Consider the following 18,084-nt stretch of genomic DNA (forward strand, 5'->3'; position numbering starts at 1 on the left):
TGTAATATGAAGTATGAGTCCAAGTTCTTTTTTTGCATATGGATATCCAGTTCTAGACTATTTGTTTAAAAGACTATCCTTTCTCCACTGCCTTTGTGCCTTTGTCAGATCAGTTCTCGATGTATGTGTGGGCTTAATTCTGAACTATTTTATCCATTGATCTATTTGTATATTTTTGTATCAGCATCAGATAGGTGATTGAATACTATGGGTGTATCTGAAGTTTTCCATAATTTCTGGTCCACATTTTTTTCTCATGCACAAAAATGGTTGGTGTGGGTGTAGTGTTATTTTAGACATAACTTCGAATCTAGCATAAGATAAGCACTCAGTAAATGACAGCTGTTAAATTACAACCTAGTAGTAGAGTTAATGAATTCTATAAACCTTACAACTTCTTGCATATGTTTATTACTATGTCTTTAATGATTTGCAGTATCTGGTAGGAGGTAATGTGTGTGGTTATGTAAGTATGAGAAAATAGGATTTAAGGTTTTTATGTTTAGCGAGTAATTCTTCAAGTTGTAAGAAAATATATTAAAAATTCCAGTTAGCAAAATTGTGGAAAAATATGCAAGTTGCATACAATCACAACAACAACTCCGAAACCAAGAGTACATTACTGGAACCTTCATAGAGATGCAGGAAAGATTAAGGAGAATTAGAAAACATGAATGGAAAGGTCATTATTTTTTCATTAAATTTCAAAGCCATACCAAATGCTTTGGCTTGAGGAAGGGTGAAGATAGAGGGGGCTAGAGCTATATTAATAGCCCTAAAACTGGAATGAAAATGAATTCTATAATCTAAATTAGGCCAAGAAAAGGCAATAACTAACTGTAGGTAATCAAGGAGGGTGGTTCTGGGCCTTCTATTCAGTTGAGTAGCTCTGCTTGAGAGCATACTACATATTCCTTTGATATTGGATCTCTATTCCCAGTGTATTTTTGCCAATAAAAATTATGGAATCAGTGTTTAATATGAATAATTGTCCATAGTGCCAAGTAACTGAGTTTCTTACATAGTTGAATATATGTCAAATTGTCACTGACCTTCAGATTTTGGCTCCTTGGCTGGTGAGTGGATTGATGGCAGGGTGTACAGAGTGTAATTCCCTAAGTTAAGTGCAAGCTGCAGTTTCAGTTTGAAGAAGATTGTGGATCTGGTTATTGATTCTTCTCTACAGGTTTGCCCATTTGGCAGCAGTGAAGCTGTTAGAGGAGCTACAGAAATATGATATAGATGATGAAAATGAAATTGATGAAAATGATGTGAAATATTTTATAAGACATGGTGTTGAGGGAAGCACTGATGCCAAGGATGATTTATGTCTGAGTGACTTGGATAAAACAGATGCCAGAAGTAAGTATGCTGCCTCTGTTGTGATTTATCCTTTCAGAAATACCACAGCCACTTTTTACCACAAATTTGGAAACTATTCTAAAGACAAATACTGCCTACAAAGTAAAATAATTTGATATTTTTGGAGGAACCAGAACTAATATAAGTTTTTGTACTAGGGTTGTTGGACATATAAAAAGTATAAGACATAATCTCTGTCCCTCAGGGGGTGGAAAGTTATATAAGAAAATACTTATGTATTTTCTTCAGTGGATCAAGGAAACAGGGAAAGAGACATCTGAAGGATTTCCATGGTTAGTTGGCAAATGATTGTTATAGATAATAATAGCAACAAATATTTGTTGTCTGCTATGTGCCAGACACTGTTGTAGTTATTGAAGTAATGGTGAACAATACAAAGGAACTTCATTCGAATGGTGGTAGTCAGGAGGGAGGGCGATAAATAATTGATAAGAAAATAGATATATAAAGTAAATAGAGTAGAGTGGTGCTATAGATAAGAAAGTCATGGGGGGAGGAGCCAAGATGGCCGAATAGGAACAGCTCTGGTCTACAGCTCCCAGCGTGAGCGACGCAGAAGACGGGTGATTTCTGCGTTTCCATCTGAGGTACCGTGTTCATCTCACCAGGGAGTGCCAGACAGTGGGCGCAGGTCAGTGGGTGAGTGCACCGTGCGCCAGCCGAAGCAGGGGCAAGGCATTGCCTCACTCAGGAAGCGCAAGGGGTCAGGGAGTTCCCTTTCCAGGGGTGACAGACAGCACCTGGAAAATCGGGTCACTCCCACCCGAATACTGTGCTTTTCCAACGGGCTTAGGAAACGGTGCACCAGGAGATTATAGCCCGCACCTGGCTGAGAGGGTCCTACGCCCACGGAGTCTCGCTGATTGCTAGCACAGCAGTCTGAGATCAAACAGCAAGGGGGCAGCGAGGCTGGGGGAGGGGCGCCCGCCATTGCCCAGGCTCGCTTAGGTAAACAAAGCAGCCCTGAACCTCGAACTGGGTGGAGCCCACCAGAGCTCAAGGAGGCCTGCCTGCCTCTGTAGGCTCCACCTCTGGGGGCAGGGCACAGACAAACAAAAAGACAGCAGTAACCTCTGCAGACTTAAATGTCCCTGTCTGACAGCTTTGAGGAGAGCAGTGTTTCTCCCAGCACGCAGCTGGAGATCTGAGAACGGGCAGACTGCCTCCTCAAGTGGGTCCCTGACCCCTGACCCCCGAGCAGCCTAACTGGGAGGCACCCCCCAGCAGGGGCAGACTGACACATCACACGGCCGGCCAGGTACTCCAACAGACCTGCAGCTGAGGGTCCTGTCTGTTAGAAGGAAAACTAACAAACAGAAAGGACATCCACACCAAAAACCCATCTGTACATCACCATCATCAAAGACCAAAAGTAGATAAAACCACAAAGATGGGGAAAAAACAGAGCAGAAAAACTGGAAACTCTAAAAAGCAGAGCGCCTCTCCTCCTCCAAAGGAACGCAGTTCCTCACCAGCAACAGAACAAAGCTGGATGGAGAATGACTTTGACGAGCTGAGAGAAGAAGGCTTCAGACGATCAAATTACTCCGAGCTATGGGAGGATATTCAAACCAAAGGCAAAGAAGTTGAAAACTTTGAAAAAAAATGAGAAGAATGTATAACTAGAATAACCAATACAGAGAAGTGCTTAAAGGAGCTGATGGAGCTGAAAACCAAGGCTTGAGAACTATGGGAAGAATGCAGAAGCCTCAGGAGCCGATGCGATCAAATGGAAGAAAGGGTATCAGCCATGGAAGATGAAATGAATGAAATGAAGTGAGAAGGGAAGCTTAGAGAAAAAAGAATAAAAAGAAACGAGCAAAGCCTCCAAGAAATGTGGGACTATGTGAAAAGACCAAATCTACGTCTGATTGGTGTACCTGAAAGTGACGGGGAGAATGGAAACAAGTTGGAAAACACTCTGCAGGATATTATCCAGGAGAACTTCCCCAATCTAGCAAGGCAGGCCAACATTCAGATTCAGGAAATACAGAGAACGCCCTAAGATACTCCTCGAGAAGAGCAACTCCAAGACACGTAATTGTCAGATTCACCAAAGTTGAAATGAAGGAAAAAATGTTAAGGGCAGCCAGAGAGAAAGGTCGGGTTACCCTCAAAGGGAAGCCCATCAGACTAACAGCGGATCTCTCGGCAGAAACCCTACAAGCCAGAAGAGAGTGGGGGCTAATATTCAACATTCTTAAAGAAAAGAATTTTCAATCCAGAATTTCATATTCAGCCAAACTAAGCTTCATAAGTGAAGGAGAAATAAAATACTTTACAGACAAGCAAATGCTGAGAGATTTTGTCACCACCAGGCCTGCCCTAAAAGAGCTCCTGAAGGAAGCGCTAAACATGGAAAGGCACAACCGCTACCAGCCGCTGCAAAGTCATGCCAAAATATAAAGACCATCAAGACTAGGAAGAGACTGCATCAACTAATGAGCAAAATAACCAGCTAACATCATAATGACAGGATCAAATTCACACATAACAATATTAACTTTAAATGTAAATGGACTAAATGCTCCAATTAAAAGACACAGACTGGCAAATTGGATAAAGACTCAAGACCCATCAGTGTGCTGTATTCAGGAAACCCATCTCACATGCAGAGACACACATAGGCTCAAAATAAAAGGATGGAGGAAGATCTACCAAGCAAATGGAAAACAAAAAAAAGGAGGGGTTGCAATCCTAGTCTCTGATAAAACGGACTTTAAACCAACAAAGATCAAAAGAGACAAAGAAGGCCATTACATAATGGTAAAGGGATCAATTCAACAAGAAGAGCTAACTATCCTAAATATATATGCACCCAATACAGGAGCACCCAGATTCATAAAGGAAGTCCTGAGTGACCTACAAAGAGACTCCCACACATTAATAATGGAAGACTTTAACACCCCACTGTCAACATTAGACAGATCAATGAGACAGAAAGTCAACAAGGATACCCAGGAATTGAACTCAGCTCTGCACCAAGTGGACCTAATAGACATCTACAGAACTCTCCACCCCAAATCAACAGAATATACATTTTTTTCAGCACCACACCACACCTATTCCAAAATTGACCACATACTTGGAAGTAAAGCTCTCCTCAGTAAATGTAAAAGAACAGAAATTATAACAAACTCTCTCAGATCACAATGCAATCAAGCTAGAACTCAGGATTAAGAATCTCACTCAAAACCGCTCAACTACATGGAAACTGAACAACCTGCTCCTGAATGACTACTGGGTACATAACAAAATGAAGGCAGAAATAAAGATGTTCTTTGAAACCAACGAGAACAAAGACACAACATACCAGAATCTCTGGGATGCATTCAAAGCAGTGTGTAGAGGGAAATTTATAGCACTAAATGCCCACAAGAGAAAGCAGGAAAGATCCAAAATTGACACCCTAACATCACAATTAAAAGAACTAGAAAAGCAAGAGCAAACACATTCAAAAGCTAGCAGAAGGCAAGAAATAACTAAAATCAGAGCAGAACTGAAGGAAATAGAGACACAAAAAACCCTTCAAAAAATTAATGAATCCAGGAGCTGGTTTTTTTGAAAGGATCAACAAAATTGATAGACTGCTAGCAAGATTAATAAAGAAAAAAAGAGAGAAGAATCAAATAGATGCAATAAAAAATAAAGGGGATATCACCACCGATCCCACAGAAATACAAACTACCATCAGAGAATACTACAAACACCTCTACGCAAATAAACTAGAAAATCTAGAAGAAATGGATAATTTCCTCAACACATACACCCTCCCAAGACTAAACCAGGAAGAAGTTGAATCTCTGAATAGACCAATAACAGGAGCTGAAATTGTGGCAATAATCAATAGCTCACCAACCAAAAAAAGTCCAGGACCAGATGGATTCACAGCCGAATTCTACCAGAGGTACAAGGAAGAACTGGTACCATTCCTTCTGAAACTATTCCAGTCAATAGAAAAAGAGGGAATCCTCCCTAACTCATTTTATGAGGCCAGCATCATCCTGATACCAAAGCCAGGCAGAGACACAACCAAAAAAGAGAATTTTAGACCAATATCCTTGATGAACATTGATGCAAAAATCCTCAGTAAAATACTGGCAAACCGAATCCAGCAGCACATCAAAAAGCTTATCCACCATGATCAAGTGGGCTTCGTCCCTGGGATGCAAGGCTGGTTCAATATATGCAAATCAATAAATGTAATCCAGCATATCAACAGAACCAAAGACAAAAACCACATGATTATCTCAATAGATGCAGAAAAGGCCTTTGACAAAATTCAACAACCCTTCATGCTAAAAACTCTCAATAAATTAGGTATTGATGGGACGTATCTCAAAATAATGAGAGCTATCTATGACAAACCCACAGCCAATATCATACTGAATGGGCAAAAACTGGAAGCATTCCCTTTGAAAACTGGCACAAGACAGGGATGCCCTCTCTCACCACTTCTATTCAACATAGTGTTGGAAGTTCTGGCCAGGGCAATTAGGCAGGAGAAGGAAATAAAGGGTATTCAATTAGGAAAAGAGGAAGTCAAATTGTCCCTGTTTGCAGATGACATGATTGTATATCTAGAAAACCGCATCGTCTCAGCCCAAAACTCCTTAAGCTGATAAGCAACTTCAGCAAAGTCTCAGGATACAAAGTCAATGTACAAAAATCACAAGCATTCTTATACACCAATAACAGACAAACAGAGAGCCAAATCATGAGTGAACTCCCATTCACAATTGCTTCAAAGACAATAAAATACCTAGGAATCCAACTTACAAGGGATGTGAAGGACGTCTTCAAGGAGAACTGCAAACCACTGCTCAAGGAAATAAAAGAGGATACAAACAAATGGAAGAACATTCCATGCTCATGGGTAGGAAGAATCAATATCGTGAAAATGGCCATACTGCCCAAGGTAATTTATAGATTCAATGCCATCCCCATCAAGCTACCAATGACTTTCTTCACAGAATTGGAAAAAACTAAAGTTCATATGGAACCAGAAAAGAGCCCGCATCGCCAAGTCAATCCTAAGCCAAAAGAACAAAGCTGAAGGCATCACACTACCTGACTTCAAACTATACTACAAGGCTACAGTAACCAAAACAGCATGGTACTGGTACCAAAACAGAGATATAGATCAATGGAACAGAACAGAGCCCTCAGAAATAACGCCACATATCTACAACTATCTGATCTTTGACAAACCTGAGAAAAACAAGAAATGGGGAAAGGATTCCCTATTTAATAAATGGTGCTGGGAAAACTGGCTAGCCATATGTAGAAAGCTGAAACTGGATCCCTTCCTTACACCTTATACAAAAATCAATTCAAGATGAGTTAAAGACTTAAACGTTAGACCTAAAACCATAAAAACCTTAGAAGAAAACCTAGGCATTACCATTCAGGACATAGGCACGTGCAAGGACTTCATGTCTAAAACACCAAAAGCAATGGCAACAAAAGCCAAAATTGACAAATGGGATCTAATTAAACTAAAGAGCTTCTGCACAGCAAAAGAAACTACCATCAGAGTGAACAGGCAACCTACAAAATGGGAGAAGATATTCGCAACCTACTCATCTGACAAAGGGCTAATATCCAGAATCTACAATGAACTCCAACAAATTTACAAGAAAAAAACAAACAACCCCATCAGAAAGTGGGCAAAGGACATGAACAGACACTTCTCAAAAGAAGACATTTATGCAGCCGAAAAACACATGAAAAAATACTCACCATCACTGGCCATCAGAGAAATGCAAATCAGAACCACAATGAGATACCATCTCACACCAGTTAGAATGGCAATCATTAAAAAGTCAGGAAACAACAGGTGCTGGAGAGGATGTGGAGAAATAGGAACACTTTTACACTGTTGGTGGGACTGTAAACTAGTTCAACCCTTGTGGAAGTCAGTGTGGCGATTCTTCAGGGATCTAGAACTAGAAATTCCATTTGACCCAGCCATCCCATTACTGGGTATATACCCAAAGGACTATAAATCATGCTGCTATAAAGACACATGCACACGTATGTTTATTGCGGCATTATTCACAATAGCAAAGACTTGGAACCAACCCAAATGTCCAACAATGATAGACTGGATTAAGAAAATGTGGCACATATACACCATGGAATACTATGCAGCCATAAAAAAGGATGAGTTCATGTCCTTTGTAGGGACATGGATGAAAGTGGAAATCATCATTCTCAGTAAACTATCTCAAGAACAAAAAACCAAACACCGCATATTCTCACTCATAGGTGGGAATTGAACAATGAGAACACATGGACACAGGAAGGAGAACATCACACTTTGGGGACTGTTGTGGGGTGGGGGTAGGGGGGAGGGATAGCATTGGGAGATATACCTAATGCTAGATGACGAGTTGGTGGGTGCAGCACACCAGCATGTCACATGTATACATATGTAGCTAACCTGCACATTGCGCACATGTACCCTAAAACCTAAAGTATAATAAAATAAATAAATAAATAAATAAAAGAAAAAAAATAAAATAAAAGTAAAAAAAAAGAAAGTCATTAGGCCTCTCTGAAGTGGTGATGTTTGAGTGATGAGAATGAGTCATATTAAGATCTTGGAAGAACGTGCCAGCAGAGGGAGCAGTGCGCGTAAAGGTCATTATGTAGCATTGAGAATGGTCAGTGTGGCTTGAGTAGAATCCCTAAGGAAGTGGCGACAGATTGGTTTGAAAGGTAAGCAGGGACCCAGTCAGATCATGTAGGGCCTAATAAGGATTTTAGATTTAGATTTTTGTTTGTTCATTTTTCCCCTTTTTTCATTACAAAATCTCAGCATATAGATTTTATTTTAAATAGAAGGCCATTGTTGGGATTCAAGGTGGGGAATGATGTGATCTGATTCATATTTAAAAACAGTATCACTCTACCTGTTGGGTGGGTGATAGACTGGGAGGTGGAAAAGAGCATAGCATTTCAGATGGGGTATGAATTAGGTGGGAAGAGAACATACTCCACCTAACAATATAAGGTTGGATGAAGTTCCTGATATAATTATATCCTCATGCCAAGGATACTAAATTAGAATTGTACAAGAGCAGATGTAGAATATCTGCACAGATTTCCTGGGTTCCTAGAGTTCCTGATGTAGGCCTGTAACTACCAGTGATATTGGACATCTCCATTCTTGTTGTGCCTCCGCCTTTTCATACTAGAGGCTTTCATCACCATTTAAGAAGAGCTTACATTAACATTCTGTGTATTCCCTTTAAGCAATATTTATATATATATCCTGGTTCTTGAAAAAAATCAGCATCAGTAAGATCATACTTTGTTGGGAAGATAGAGTGAAAGCCAAGCCAAGATCTTGTTTGCCTTGACTGTTTTTGCCTCCAGATTTCCGGTGTTGTCTAAAGCCCATTTTCCTTCATAGGGCAAGAGTGGAAGCAGGGAAATAAGTTAGGGGGCTGTGGCTATAGTTCAGGAGAGAGTTGTTTATGGCTTGGACTGGAGTGGAGATGATGGGGATAATAAGAAGTGAGATTTGGATGTATTTAGAAGAGAGAAAGATGATAGGATTTGCTGATAGATGTGGCTGTGAGGTGTTAGAAAAAGAGGGTAATCAAGGATGACAGATTTCTGGCCTGGGGAATTCGGTGAATGGTAGTAAGTTTTTTTTGTTTTTTGTTTTTTTGTTTTTTGTTTTTTTAGACGGAGTCTCAGTCTGTCGTCAGGCTGGAGTGCAGTGGCACGATCTTGGCTCACTGCAACCTCCACCTCCCGGGTTCAAGCGGTTCTCCTGCCTCAGCCTCTCGAGTAGCGGTGACTACAGGCATGTGCCACCACGGCCAGCTAATGTTTGAATTTTTAGTAGAGATGGGTTTCACCATGTTGGTCAGGCTGGTCTTGAATTCCTGACCTTGTGATCCACCCGTCTTGGCCTCCCGAAGTGCTGGGATTACAGGCGTGAGCCACTGTGCCTGGCCGCACCACATTTTCTTTATCCAGTCTTCTGTTGATGGGCATTTAGGTTGATTCCATGTTTTTGCTATGTGAATAGTGCTATGATGAACATGTGTGCATGTGTCTTTATAGTTTGAATATAGTGTGAATATAGTATGATATATATTCCTTTGGGTACATACCGGTAGTGGGGTTGCTGGGTTATGTGTTAATTCTGTTTTGAGTTCTTTGAGAAATCGCCAAACTGCTTTCCACAATGGTTGAACTAATTTACACTCCTACCAGCAGTGTATAAATGTTCTTTTCTCCACAATCTCCCCAGCATCTGTTGTTTTTTGACTTTTTAATAATAGCCATTCTGACTGATGTGAGATGGCATTTCATTGTGGTTTTGATTTGCATTTCTCTAATGATTCCTGATGTTGAGCATTTTTTTGTAATCTTGTTGTCCATGTGTATGTGTTCTTTTGAAACGCATTTCTTCTCTGTGAGGATTAAAATGTGTAAGGTACTTAGTGTAGTGTCTCGACATCACAGACACTGCATAAATACATGATTTTTATTGTTTTCATTGGAAATTTCCTCTTTTGTTGAATTGAAATCTTTCTTCCTGGAGCTAATTCCAATTAATCTTAGTTCTTACCTCTGAGGACCCCATAGAACAGGCTTTACGAAACATAGACTTTCAAATATTAAGGAAATTATTATATAAGCTAAATACTCACTGCTCTTTCAGTCTTTTCTGACATTTTTTATCTTAATCTCCTCTACCTTCTTACTAGTGGTTATGGTGTTCCCAAACCTGTCTGCCCTTGAGAATTGTCTGAGGAGACATTTTTATTTATTTATTTATTTATTTTGAGACTGAGTCTCGCTCTTGCCCAGGCTGGAGTGCAGTGGTGCAATCTCGGCTCACTGCAAGCTCTGCCTCCTGGGTTCACGCCATTCTCCTCCCTCAGCCTCCCCTCCCGAGTAGCTGGGACTACAGGCACCTGCTACCACGCCCGGCTAATTTTGTTTTGTATTTTTAGTAGAGATGGGGTTTTACCATGTTAGCCAGGATGGTCTCGATCTCCTGACCTCGTGATCTGCCTACCTTGGCCTCCCAAAGTGCTGGGATTACAGGCGTGAGCCACCACACCTGGCCGCCGTTTTTTTTTTTTTTTTTTTTTTGAGACAGTATCACTCTGTCGCCTAGGCTGGAGTGCAGTGGCACGACCTCGGCTCACTGCAACCTTCATCTCCTGGGCTCAAGTGGTACTCCTGCCTCAGCCTCCTGAGTAGCTGGATTACAGGCATGTGCCACCACATCCAGCTAATTTTTGTATTTTTAGTAGAGATGGGGTTTCACCATGTTGGCCATACTGGTCTTATCTCCCAACCTGAAGTGATCCGCCCGCCTTGGCTCCCAAAGTGCTGGGGTTATAGGCGTGAGCCATTGCTCCCGGCCGAGGACCTTTTATTAAGTACGTATTCTTGAACTTGTAGGTCTGGAATGGGGCTCAAGCACATACATTTTTGAAAAGCATCCCATTTGATTCAGGTGCATGCAGTTTAGAACCTGCAGCTCCAGCCTGTTGATAGATAAATCATTGGTATTAGGAACAAGAGGCTGTGATTTGCTAAGCTGGTCCTGTAAAGCAGAGTTTCTCAACTTCTGTACTCTTGACATTTTGGGCCAGATAATTATTTTGTTGAGGCAGGCTTTTCTGTGTGCACTGTGAGATGTTTAGTAGCATCCTGAGCCTTCACCTACTAGATGCCAGTAGCACCTCCCTGTCCCCCACTCTCAAGCTGTGACAAGCAAAACTTCTTCAGAGGTTGCCAAATGACCCTTGGGGGAGAAAATTACCCCAGATAGAGAACCACTGCCATAAAGGATGGAGAATTCATAGTTCTGATAGTTGGAGAATAGTTCAAAATATCTCTCGATATACTTCCTTCTCTTAATATTCTCTTGCATAGGTACTACAAGTGACCAATCACAAAACTTGTGGCTGGTACTTTAAAATCAAGCATATTTCAGTTTTTCTAATTTTCTGTTACATAGTAGATTGCACGTGGTCCTGTAATCCACCATTAGTCCTAAAACACTGCTAGTCTTTTTTTTTTTTTTTTTTTTTTTTTGAGACTGAGTCTTACTCTGTTGTCCAGGCTGGAGTGCAGTGGCGTGGTCTCGGCTCACTGCAATCTCTGCCTCCCAGTTCAAGTGATTTTCCTGCCTCACCCTCATGAGTAGCTGGGATTACAGTCACGTGCCACCACACCGGCTAATTTTTGTATTTTTAGTAGTGACGGGGTTTCGCCATGTTGGCCAGGCTGGTCTCGAACTCCTGACCTCAGGTGATCCACCCACCTCGGCCTCCCAAAGTGCTGGGATTACAGGCGTGAACCACCATGCCTGGTCAATACTGCTAGTCTTTTAAAACCTTCTTGTTCATAGCATTAATAGTCATAACAACCTGATACATGCTCCAGTAGCAGGGAAAGAATCCTCCATTTAGGTATTTCATTGCGTGCTCATTTTAGTATTCCATTACTGATATTTATCCTTCTTTGTATATACCAACTTTCCTCCACTCCCCTCTCCAAACCATATAGACACTAGTCTAGAGGAAGAATATGCTCAAGAAGACCAGCACCCAGTGGACACATGAGCTGTTATATGTCTAACTAGGTTCCTACTCAACTCTGTCTTGCAGTGAGAGCTTACAAGAAAATTGTAGAATTGAGACACCTCCTGGAAATTGCCGAGAGCAACTATAAACACTTGGGAGGCATAACAGAAGAAGATTTAAAGCAGAAGAAAGAACACCTTGAGTCTGAAAAGTAATGTCCTTAAAACTTTTAGTCGAATAGTTATGGAATAGTCTCTCAATGTGAAATATTATTAATGTAAGTGATTTTTGAACAGAGTTTTTTAAAAAAAATTGCTTTATGTTTGTGCCAGAATGCAGTTTCATAACAGCTGAGATGGCAGTGTTTCTTCTAAATTCCACCCTGAGTGAGTTTTAATTCTTCTGTAGCATTTGTTCTCCACTTTGTGTTAAGTGCATTTTTTTGTTTGTTTGTTTTTGTTTTTTTTTGAGACTGAGTCTCGCTCTGTCGCCCAGGCTGGAGTACAATGGCATGATCTCAGCTCACTCCAACCTCTGCCTCCTGGGTTCAAGCAGTTCTCCCGCTTCAGTCTCCCAAGTAGCTGGGATTATTTTTTTATTTTTATTTTTTGTATTTTTAGTAGAGATAAAAGTTTCACCATGTTGGCCAGGCTGGTCTCAAATTCCTGGCCTCAAGTGATCCACCTGCCTCGGCCTCCCAAAGTGTTGGGATTACAGGCATGAGCCACTGCACCCCACTGTGTTAAATGCATCTTAAGACATTTATTCTTTGGGTACAAACTCCTGATCTTAGATATAGTTGTAAAGAAAAACTGGACAAGTATTGGCTTGAGGGATATCTTTTGATTTTTGTTGTTATCCATCAGTTAGACCAAACTCTCAATACAGTAAAACATATTTGTGTTTCTCTGTCCTGGGGATGATATTCCCTTCTTATTTGCTGAACTTCTAGGCTTCCACAATTGACATTCTTCCTCTGTATCCCCAGTCTTAACCTTACTCACTTCTGTACCAGAACTACTACTGTATATTCTTAGATTGCCCTTCTGCGACCCAACCTAACATGCCTTGGGAATTCTGTTTCCCCTCACCATCCAGCGATAAGGTAGAAAAAAATCCTGGTTCAAATTACATCTCTTCTTGTCTGGATTATTGCCACATCCTCCTGATAGGTCTCCTACTTCCTGTCCCTCCCATCATATCCCCCACTCCCTTACCCTGTAGTCTATTCTCAACACAGTATCCAGAGTAATCATGTTAAAACAGGGTAACATATCATATCCATTGTAATCGTATTAAAACAGTATACAGAGCAATCATTAAAGGTCAGATTGTGCCATTTTTCTGCTCAGGGCCTCCAATGGCTTCCCATTTCACTCAGAGTAAAAGCCAAAGTCCTTACTATGATTTAAAAGGTCCTACTTACTTTTTACCTCTCTGACTCAAACTACTTTCCCTCTCCTTTTTCTTTTTTAGAAAGGGTCTCACTCTGTCACCCAGGCTGGAGTGCAGTGGTGTGAGTGATCACAGCTCACTGCAGCCTTGACTTCTTGGACTCAAGGGATCCCCCCACCTCAGTTTCCCAAGTAATGGGGACTATAGGCATGCATCACCATGCAGATAATTAAAAAAAAATTTTTTTTTGGTAGAGATGGGGGTCTCACTATGTTGCCCAGGCTGGTCTTGAACTCCTGGCTCAAGTGCTTTTTCTGCCTTGGCCTCCCAAAGTGCTGGGATTACAGGCGTGAACCACTGTGCCTGGCCTCTCTCTTTTTTTTTTTTTTTTTTTTTTGAGACAGAGTCTCACTCTGTCATCCACGCTGGAGAGTAGTTGCATGATCTCAGCTCACTGCATCCATGCCTCCTGGGTTCAAGTGATTCTCATGCGTCAGCTTCCCAAGTAGCTGGGATTACAGGTGTGTCCCACCACACCTGACTTTTTTTTTTTTTCGTATTTTTAGTAGAGATAGGGTTACACTGTGTTGGCCAGGCTGGCCTCAACTTCCTGGCCTCAAGTGATCCACCTGCCTCGGCCTCCCAAAGTGCTGGGATTACAGGCGTGAGCCACCGCGCCTGGCCTCCCTTTTATTCTTTAAATGATTTTATCACATTGGCCTCTGTTTTTCTTGTACTTCATCAGGCATACTTCTACTTTAGGGCCTTTGCACTTGTTCCTTTTGTCTGGAATGCTTTTCCTCTGATGTCTACAGGGTTATCTCTCTTATTTCCTTCGGGGCTTGGCTTAGAAGCCCCCTTCTCAGTAAAGCCTTCCCTAGCCACTGTGTATGAAATGTTAAGCCCCTCTTCACAACATTTTATACTACTCTTTCCTGCTTTATTTTGTTTTCTCCTTTAGCACTTATTACCTTCCAACATACCGTATATTTTACTTATTTATTTTCCTTATTGTCTGCATATCTCTATTACTAAAGTAAGGTCCAGGAAGGCAGATTTTGGGCCTTTTGTTCACCACTGTATCCCCAGTACCTAGGTCAGTGCTCGTTCATAGTAGACCCTTAATACATATTTGTTGAATAAATGATTTCTTTGTTTTATTTGCCTTAAATACAATGCATGAATGCTTTCCACTAGTAAAAATAATTATTAGTTGGCATTGGTGATTGATTTTTAAAAAATTTTGTTTTTGATAGGACCATCAAAGAACTGCAGGGCCAGCTGGAATATGAACGACTACGTAGAGAAAAATTAGAATGTCAGCTTGATGAATATCGAGCAGAGGTTGATCAACTCAGGGAAACACTGGAAAAAATTCAAATCCCCAACTTTGTGGCTATGGTTGGTGTCCCTTTTAATACATTTATTTTTCTCAAGAAGTATATACAAGAGTGGCTAAGAATATAAGCTTTGGGCTGGGGCTGTTTGGACTAGAATCCTGGCTATAGTCTTTTTTGATTTGGGCTACTCATTTATCCTTTTTGTGCCTCAGCTATAAACTGGAGATGATAACTTATACTTTCTAGAGCTGATGACAGGATTAAAGGAATACACACACACACACACACACACGCACACACACACATACTATATGTAACTATAACTTTCTATATACATACACACATCTGTCTATTTATCTATTTATCTGTCTTCAAACAGCAGCCTAGTTTGTAAGTACTATTGTTAACATTGTACCATAGAAGGAGAAAATGTTTTCATAAGTAATCAATCAGAATTCTAAGACAGCTAGAGGATATGTATATTTTAATATTCTAAATAACCAAAATAAAGTGCTTTGAATGGAATCCATATTTTCTTTCCATAGGGAAGTTTCTTCATCAGTCATCATGGATGAATTAATTCTGTTTGAGTCTTGTGTCACCTCAAATCTGATCTATTAATATTATAGAGTCTTCCTGGCTTCTTTTTATTTTGCACAAACTAGTCATTGGTCTCTTTAATAACCACTTTAAAAATATTAAAATAATAAAACATGTTTGTTGTATAGTGTTAAAAACAAGATAGATGTTCCTTCTGACACTAAGTTCCACTCTCCAGAGGAAGCTATTGTTAACAATTTAGTACATACCATATTAGACAAAATTCTATTTATCTGCAAACATGTATGTGTATTTCTATGCATATGCAAATATAACCACTTCCTTAGTTTCTCTGGGTTTTGGTGTCTCACCAGTGGTTGATTTTCCAAGAAATATAATTAACTATAATAATTAATCTATGCTCTTCATTTTGCAACCCTCTTCTTGTACGACCTTTAGCACATGGGGAAAATTTAGTATCAGAGAGGCCAGCTGTACAGGCATGTGTTGGTTAGAGGGCTAGAGGACACAGCACCATTTATAACTTACTGCTTCCAATCAAATCTGTTACCTCTCCACCTTGTGGCAGGGACTCTGTGACTCCCAGTCTCCTCAAAAGTAGAAAGGTAAGTTGTTCTTTGTTTTTTCTTTTTTTGGACAGGGTCTTGCTCTTGTCACCCATACTTCAGTGTAGTGGTGCCATCATAGGGCACTGTAGCCTCAAACTCCCTAGGTTCAAGTGATCCTCTTGCCTCAGCCTCCCAAGTAGCTGGGACTGTAGGCATGCACCAACACACCTGGCCAATTAGTTGTTGTTTTTTTTTTTTTTTTGTAAGGATGGGATCTTGCTTTGTTGCCAAGGCTAAGTTGTTGTTCTTCAGCTGCCTAGGTGAGACAGTCTTTTGGGGTGGTCACCCAAGCTGCACATTTTCTTTTGAGCCATTCCAAACTATTTTAGGAATGTTTCTGTCTTTTAGCTATTTAGAAATTCTCTTTGCTTACTCAGAAGCATCTGTTCTCAGGTTGGATCTGGTTTCATACTTCATAGTTTTGCTTCCCTAAAACTTCACTCTACCAACAATGTGTAGGCTTTCAGGAGAGCTGTCTCAAGGTCCCTGTGCTCAGAGTTCATTGTTTTTTGCATTCTTGCTTTAGGTTATACCTAATTTTTGTAAATAAGCAAATGTCACTGAGCTTTCATGGCAGCTGCAACTCTGGCACTGCTTATTTTCACTTGCAAAAGCTTGAATCTCAGTTTCCTCGTCTTTAAAATGAGGAATAATAATATCTACCTCATGGGATTTTATTGATGTTAAATGGAATATTGTGTAGAAATCCTGAATTTGGTTTCTAGCACACAGAGGTATTCACTGTATAGTAGTAGTCATTGTATTATTTACTGCCTTTCTTTTTTTCCATTTTCTATATTACAGATTAATTGACATGGTCAGTGGATAAATAAATGTGTAGAGCCACATGCAGCTAAGGATAGGAAGAATTTATTTGGGAGTCTAATTATATATAATGTATAAGTAAAATGAACTTTTCATTCAGGAGTATAAATATGGAATCCTCAAGAAGCTCTGACTAAGTCTTTCTCCTGCCACCTTCTGGTCAGGACCTATGATTGCATACTATTGTACCTTAAGATCCTCAGCCCCCAACATAATCTGCAATAGTATAATTTTTACTGAGAAAAAAAATTCTTCGAATAGTTTCCTAGGATAGTTTGACATATATAAAGCACTTAAATGGTTTTTTGATAACAGCTGTTTTTATAGCACTTTCTCAGATATTATCTCATTTTAGTCTGCATCAACCCTATGAGGAGGTAGAATGATACATATATATTTTTGATCCCGTGTTATAAATGAGAGAACAGAGGCTCAGAGAAGTTGAGAGTCTTGTTAGAGCACACAGCTAGTATAAGGCAGGAGCAAACTCAGAATCTCTGTCTCCACATTATATTTTTATAATACTTCTGTGGAAATGACTATCAAATCCATACTTTAGTACTGTGTCGCCACTAGGGCTCCCCACCTGTATTTCCCACTGCTCATCAACTGGATATTTCTACCTGAAATTCCCGGTGGTGCTTGAATTAAAAAAAAAAACGTCCAGGACCAAGCTCAGTATCAAGACCAGATTCTCTTCCCTGTCTCTGCATTTAAATTAATGGCATCACTATTTTCTCAACTACCCAGTCTTGGACTCTTAATGATTAGCCATGTTTTCTCCTTTAGGTCATACAAAAAGTGAGTCCATCCTGTAGGTAGGAACATGCTCTCTACTTTCACTGCTTCCCTAGTTTAGGTTTCTATATCTTTCTATCTGAACTACTGTGATAGAATTTTGGTATTTACTCCTTCCCTATCCAAATCCATTTGACTCACAGTGGTCAGCTTGATTTTCTTGTCACTCCTTGGACTGAAAATCTTCCTAACCTGAATAAATACTGATTCTTCAGTTTGACATTCAGCCCTAACCTACCTCATCAACCTTATTTTTGTCTATTCTCCTATATATATTAATAGCTTATTTTTTCTTAAGCTACCCTATGCTTTCCCATCATTAAGCCTTTGTTCAGTTTGTCCATATACCTTGAAAACTGCCTGTTGACTCTGTAAAATCCCCTAGGAACCGTCTCATTTATCACCCCTTTCCTAGTCTCCTTGGTCACACGTGATCTGTCCTTCCATCAAGCACCTTGTACTGGTCTGAGGGCTTCTTGTCATCTGTATCACAGCATGATTGGGCACTTACTTTACCCACAGTACTGAAAATCTAAGTTTTATAAGATCACTTAACTTATGTTAATAACATCATCTTGGTCATCATTAACAGGTTTTGAGTATGTT

At 40.2% G+C, this 18,084-nt stretch overlaps 2 protein-coding genes across 12 annotated transcripts in view; one reads left to right on the forward strand and one right to left on the reverse strand.

Annotated features, from left to right (window-relative positions):
* ANKRD42 (ankyrin repeat domain 42) overlaps positions 1–18,084 on the forward strand; it is a 143,504-nt gene that overhangs the window by 46,159 nt on the left and 79,261 nt on the right. For 8 of the 10 annotated variants that reach the window (XM_063671273.1, XM_063671272.1, XM_054441652.2 and 5 more), the window contains 3 exons: positions 1,187–1,362; positions 12,036–12,162; positions 14,603–14,747. In XM_063671273.1, the coding sequence (XP_063527343.1) occupies positions 1,187–1,362; positions 12,036–12,162; positions 14,603–14,747 (448 nt within the window). Of the gene's footprint in view, positions 1–1,186; positions 1,363–9,081; positions 9,904–12,035; positions 12,163–14,602; positions 14,789–18,084 lie in introns of those variants that run through there. The other 2 variants (XR_008492607.2, XM_063671271.1) reach the window with 2 other exon arrangements.
* The window catches only part of CCDC90B (coiled-coil domain containing 90B), a 66,569-nt gene that overhangs the window by 14,257 nt on the left and 34,228 nt on the right, over positions 1–18,084 (reverse strand). The gene's annotated exons all lie outside the window — the stretch shown is intronic.

Source organism: Pongo pygmaeus, chromosome 9 (assembly GCF_028885625.2).
Source record: "Pongo pygmaeus isolate AG05252 chromosome 9, NHGRI_mPonPyg2-v2.0_pri, whole genome shotgun sequence".
Classification (NCBI taxonomy): Eukaryota; Metazoa; Chordata; class Mammalia; order Primates; family Hominidae; genus Pongo; species Pongo pygmaeus.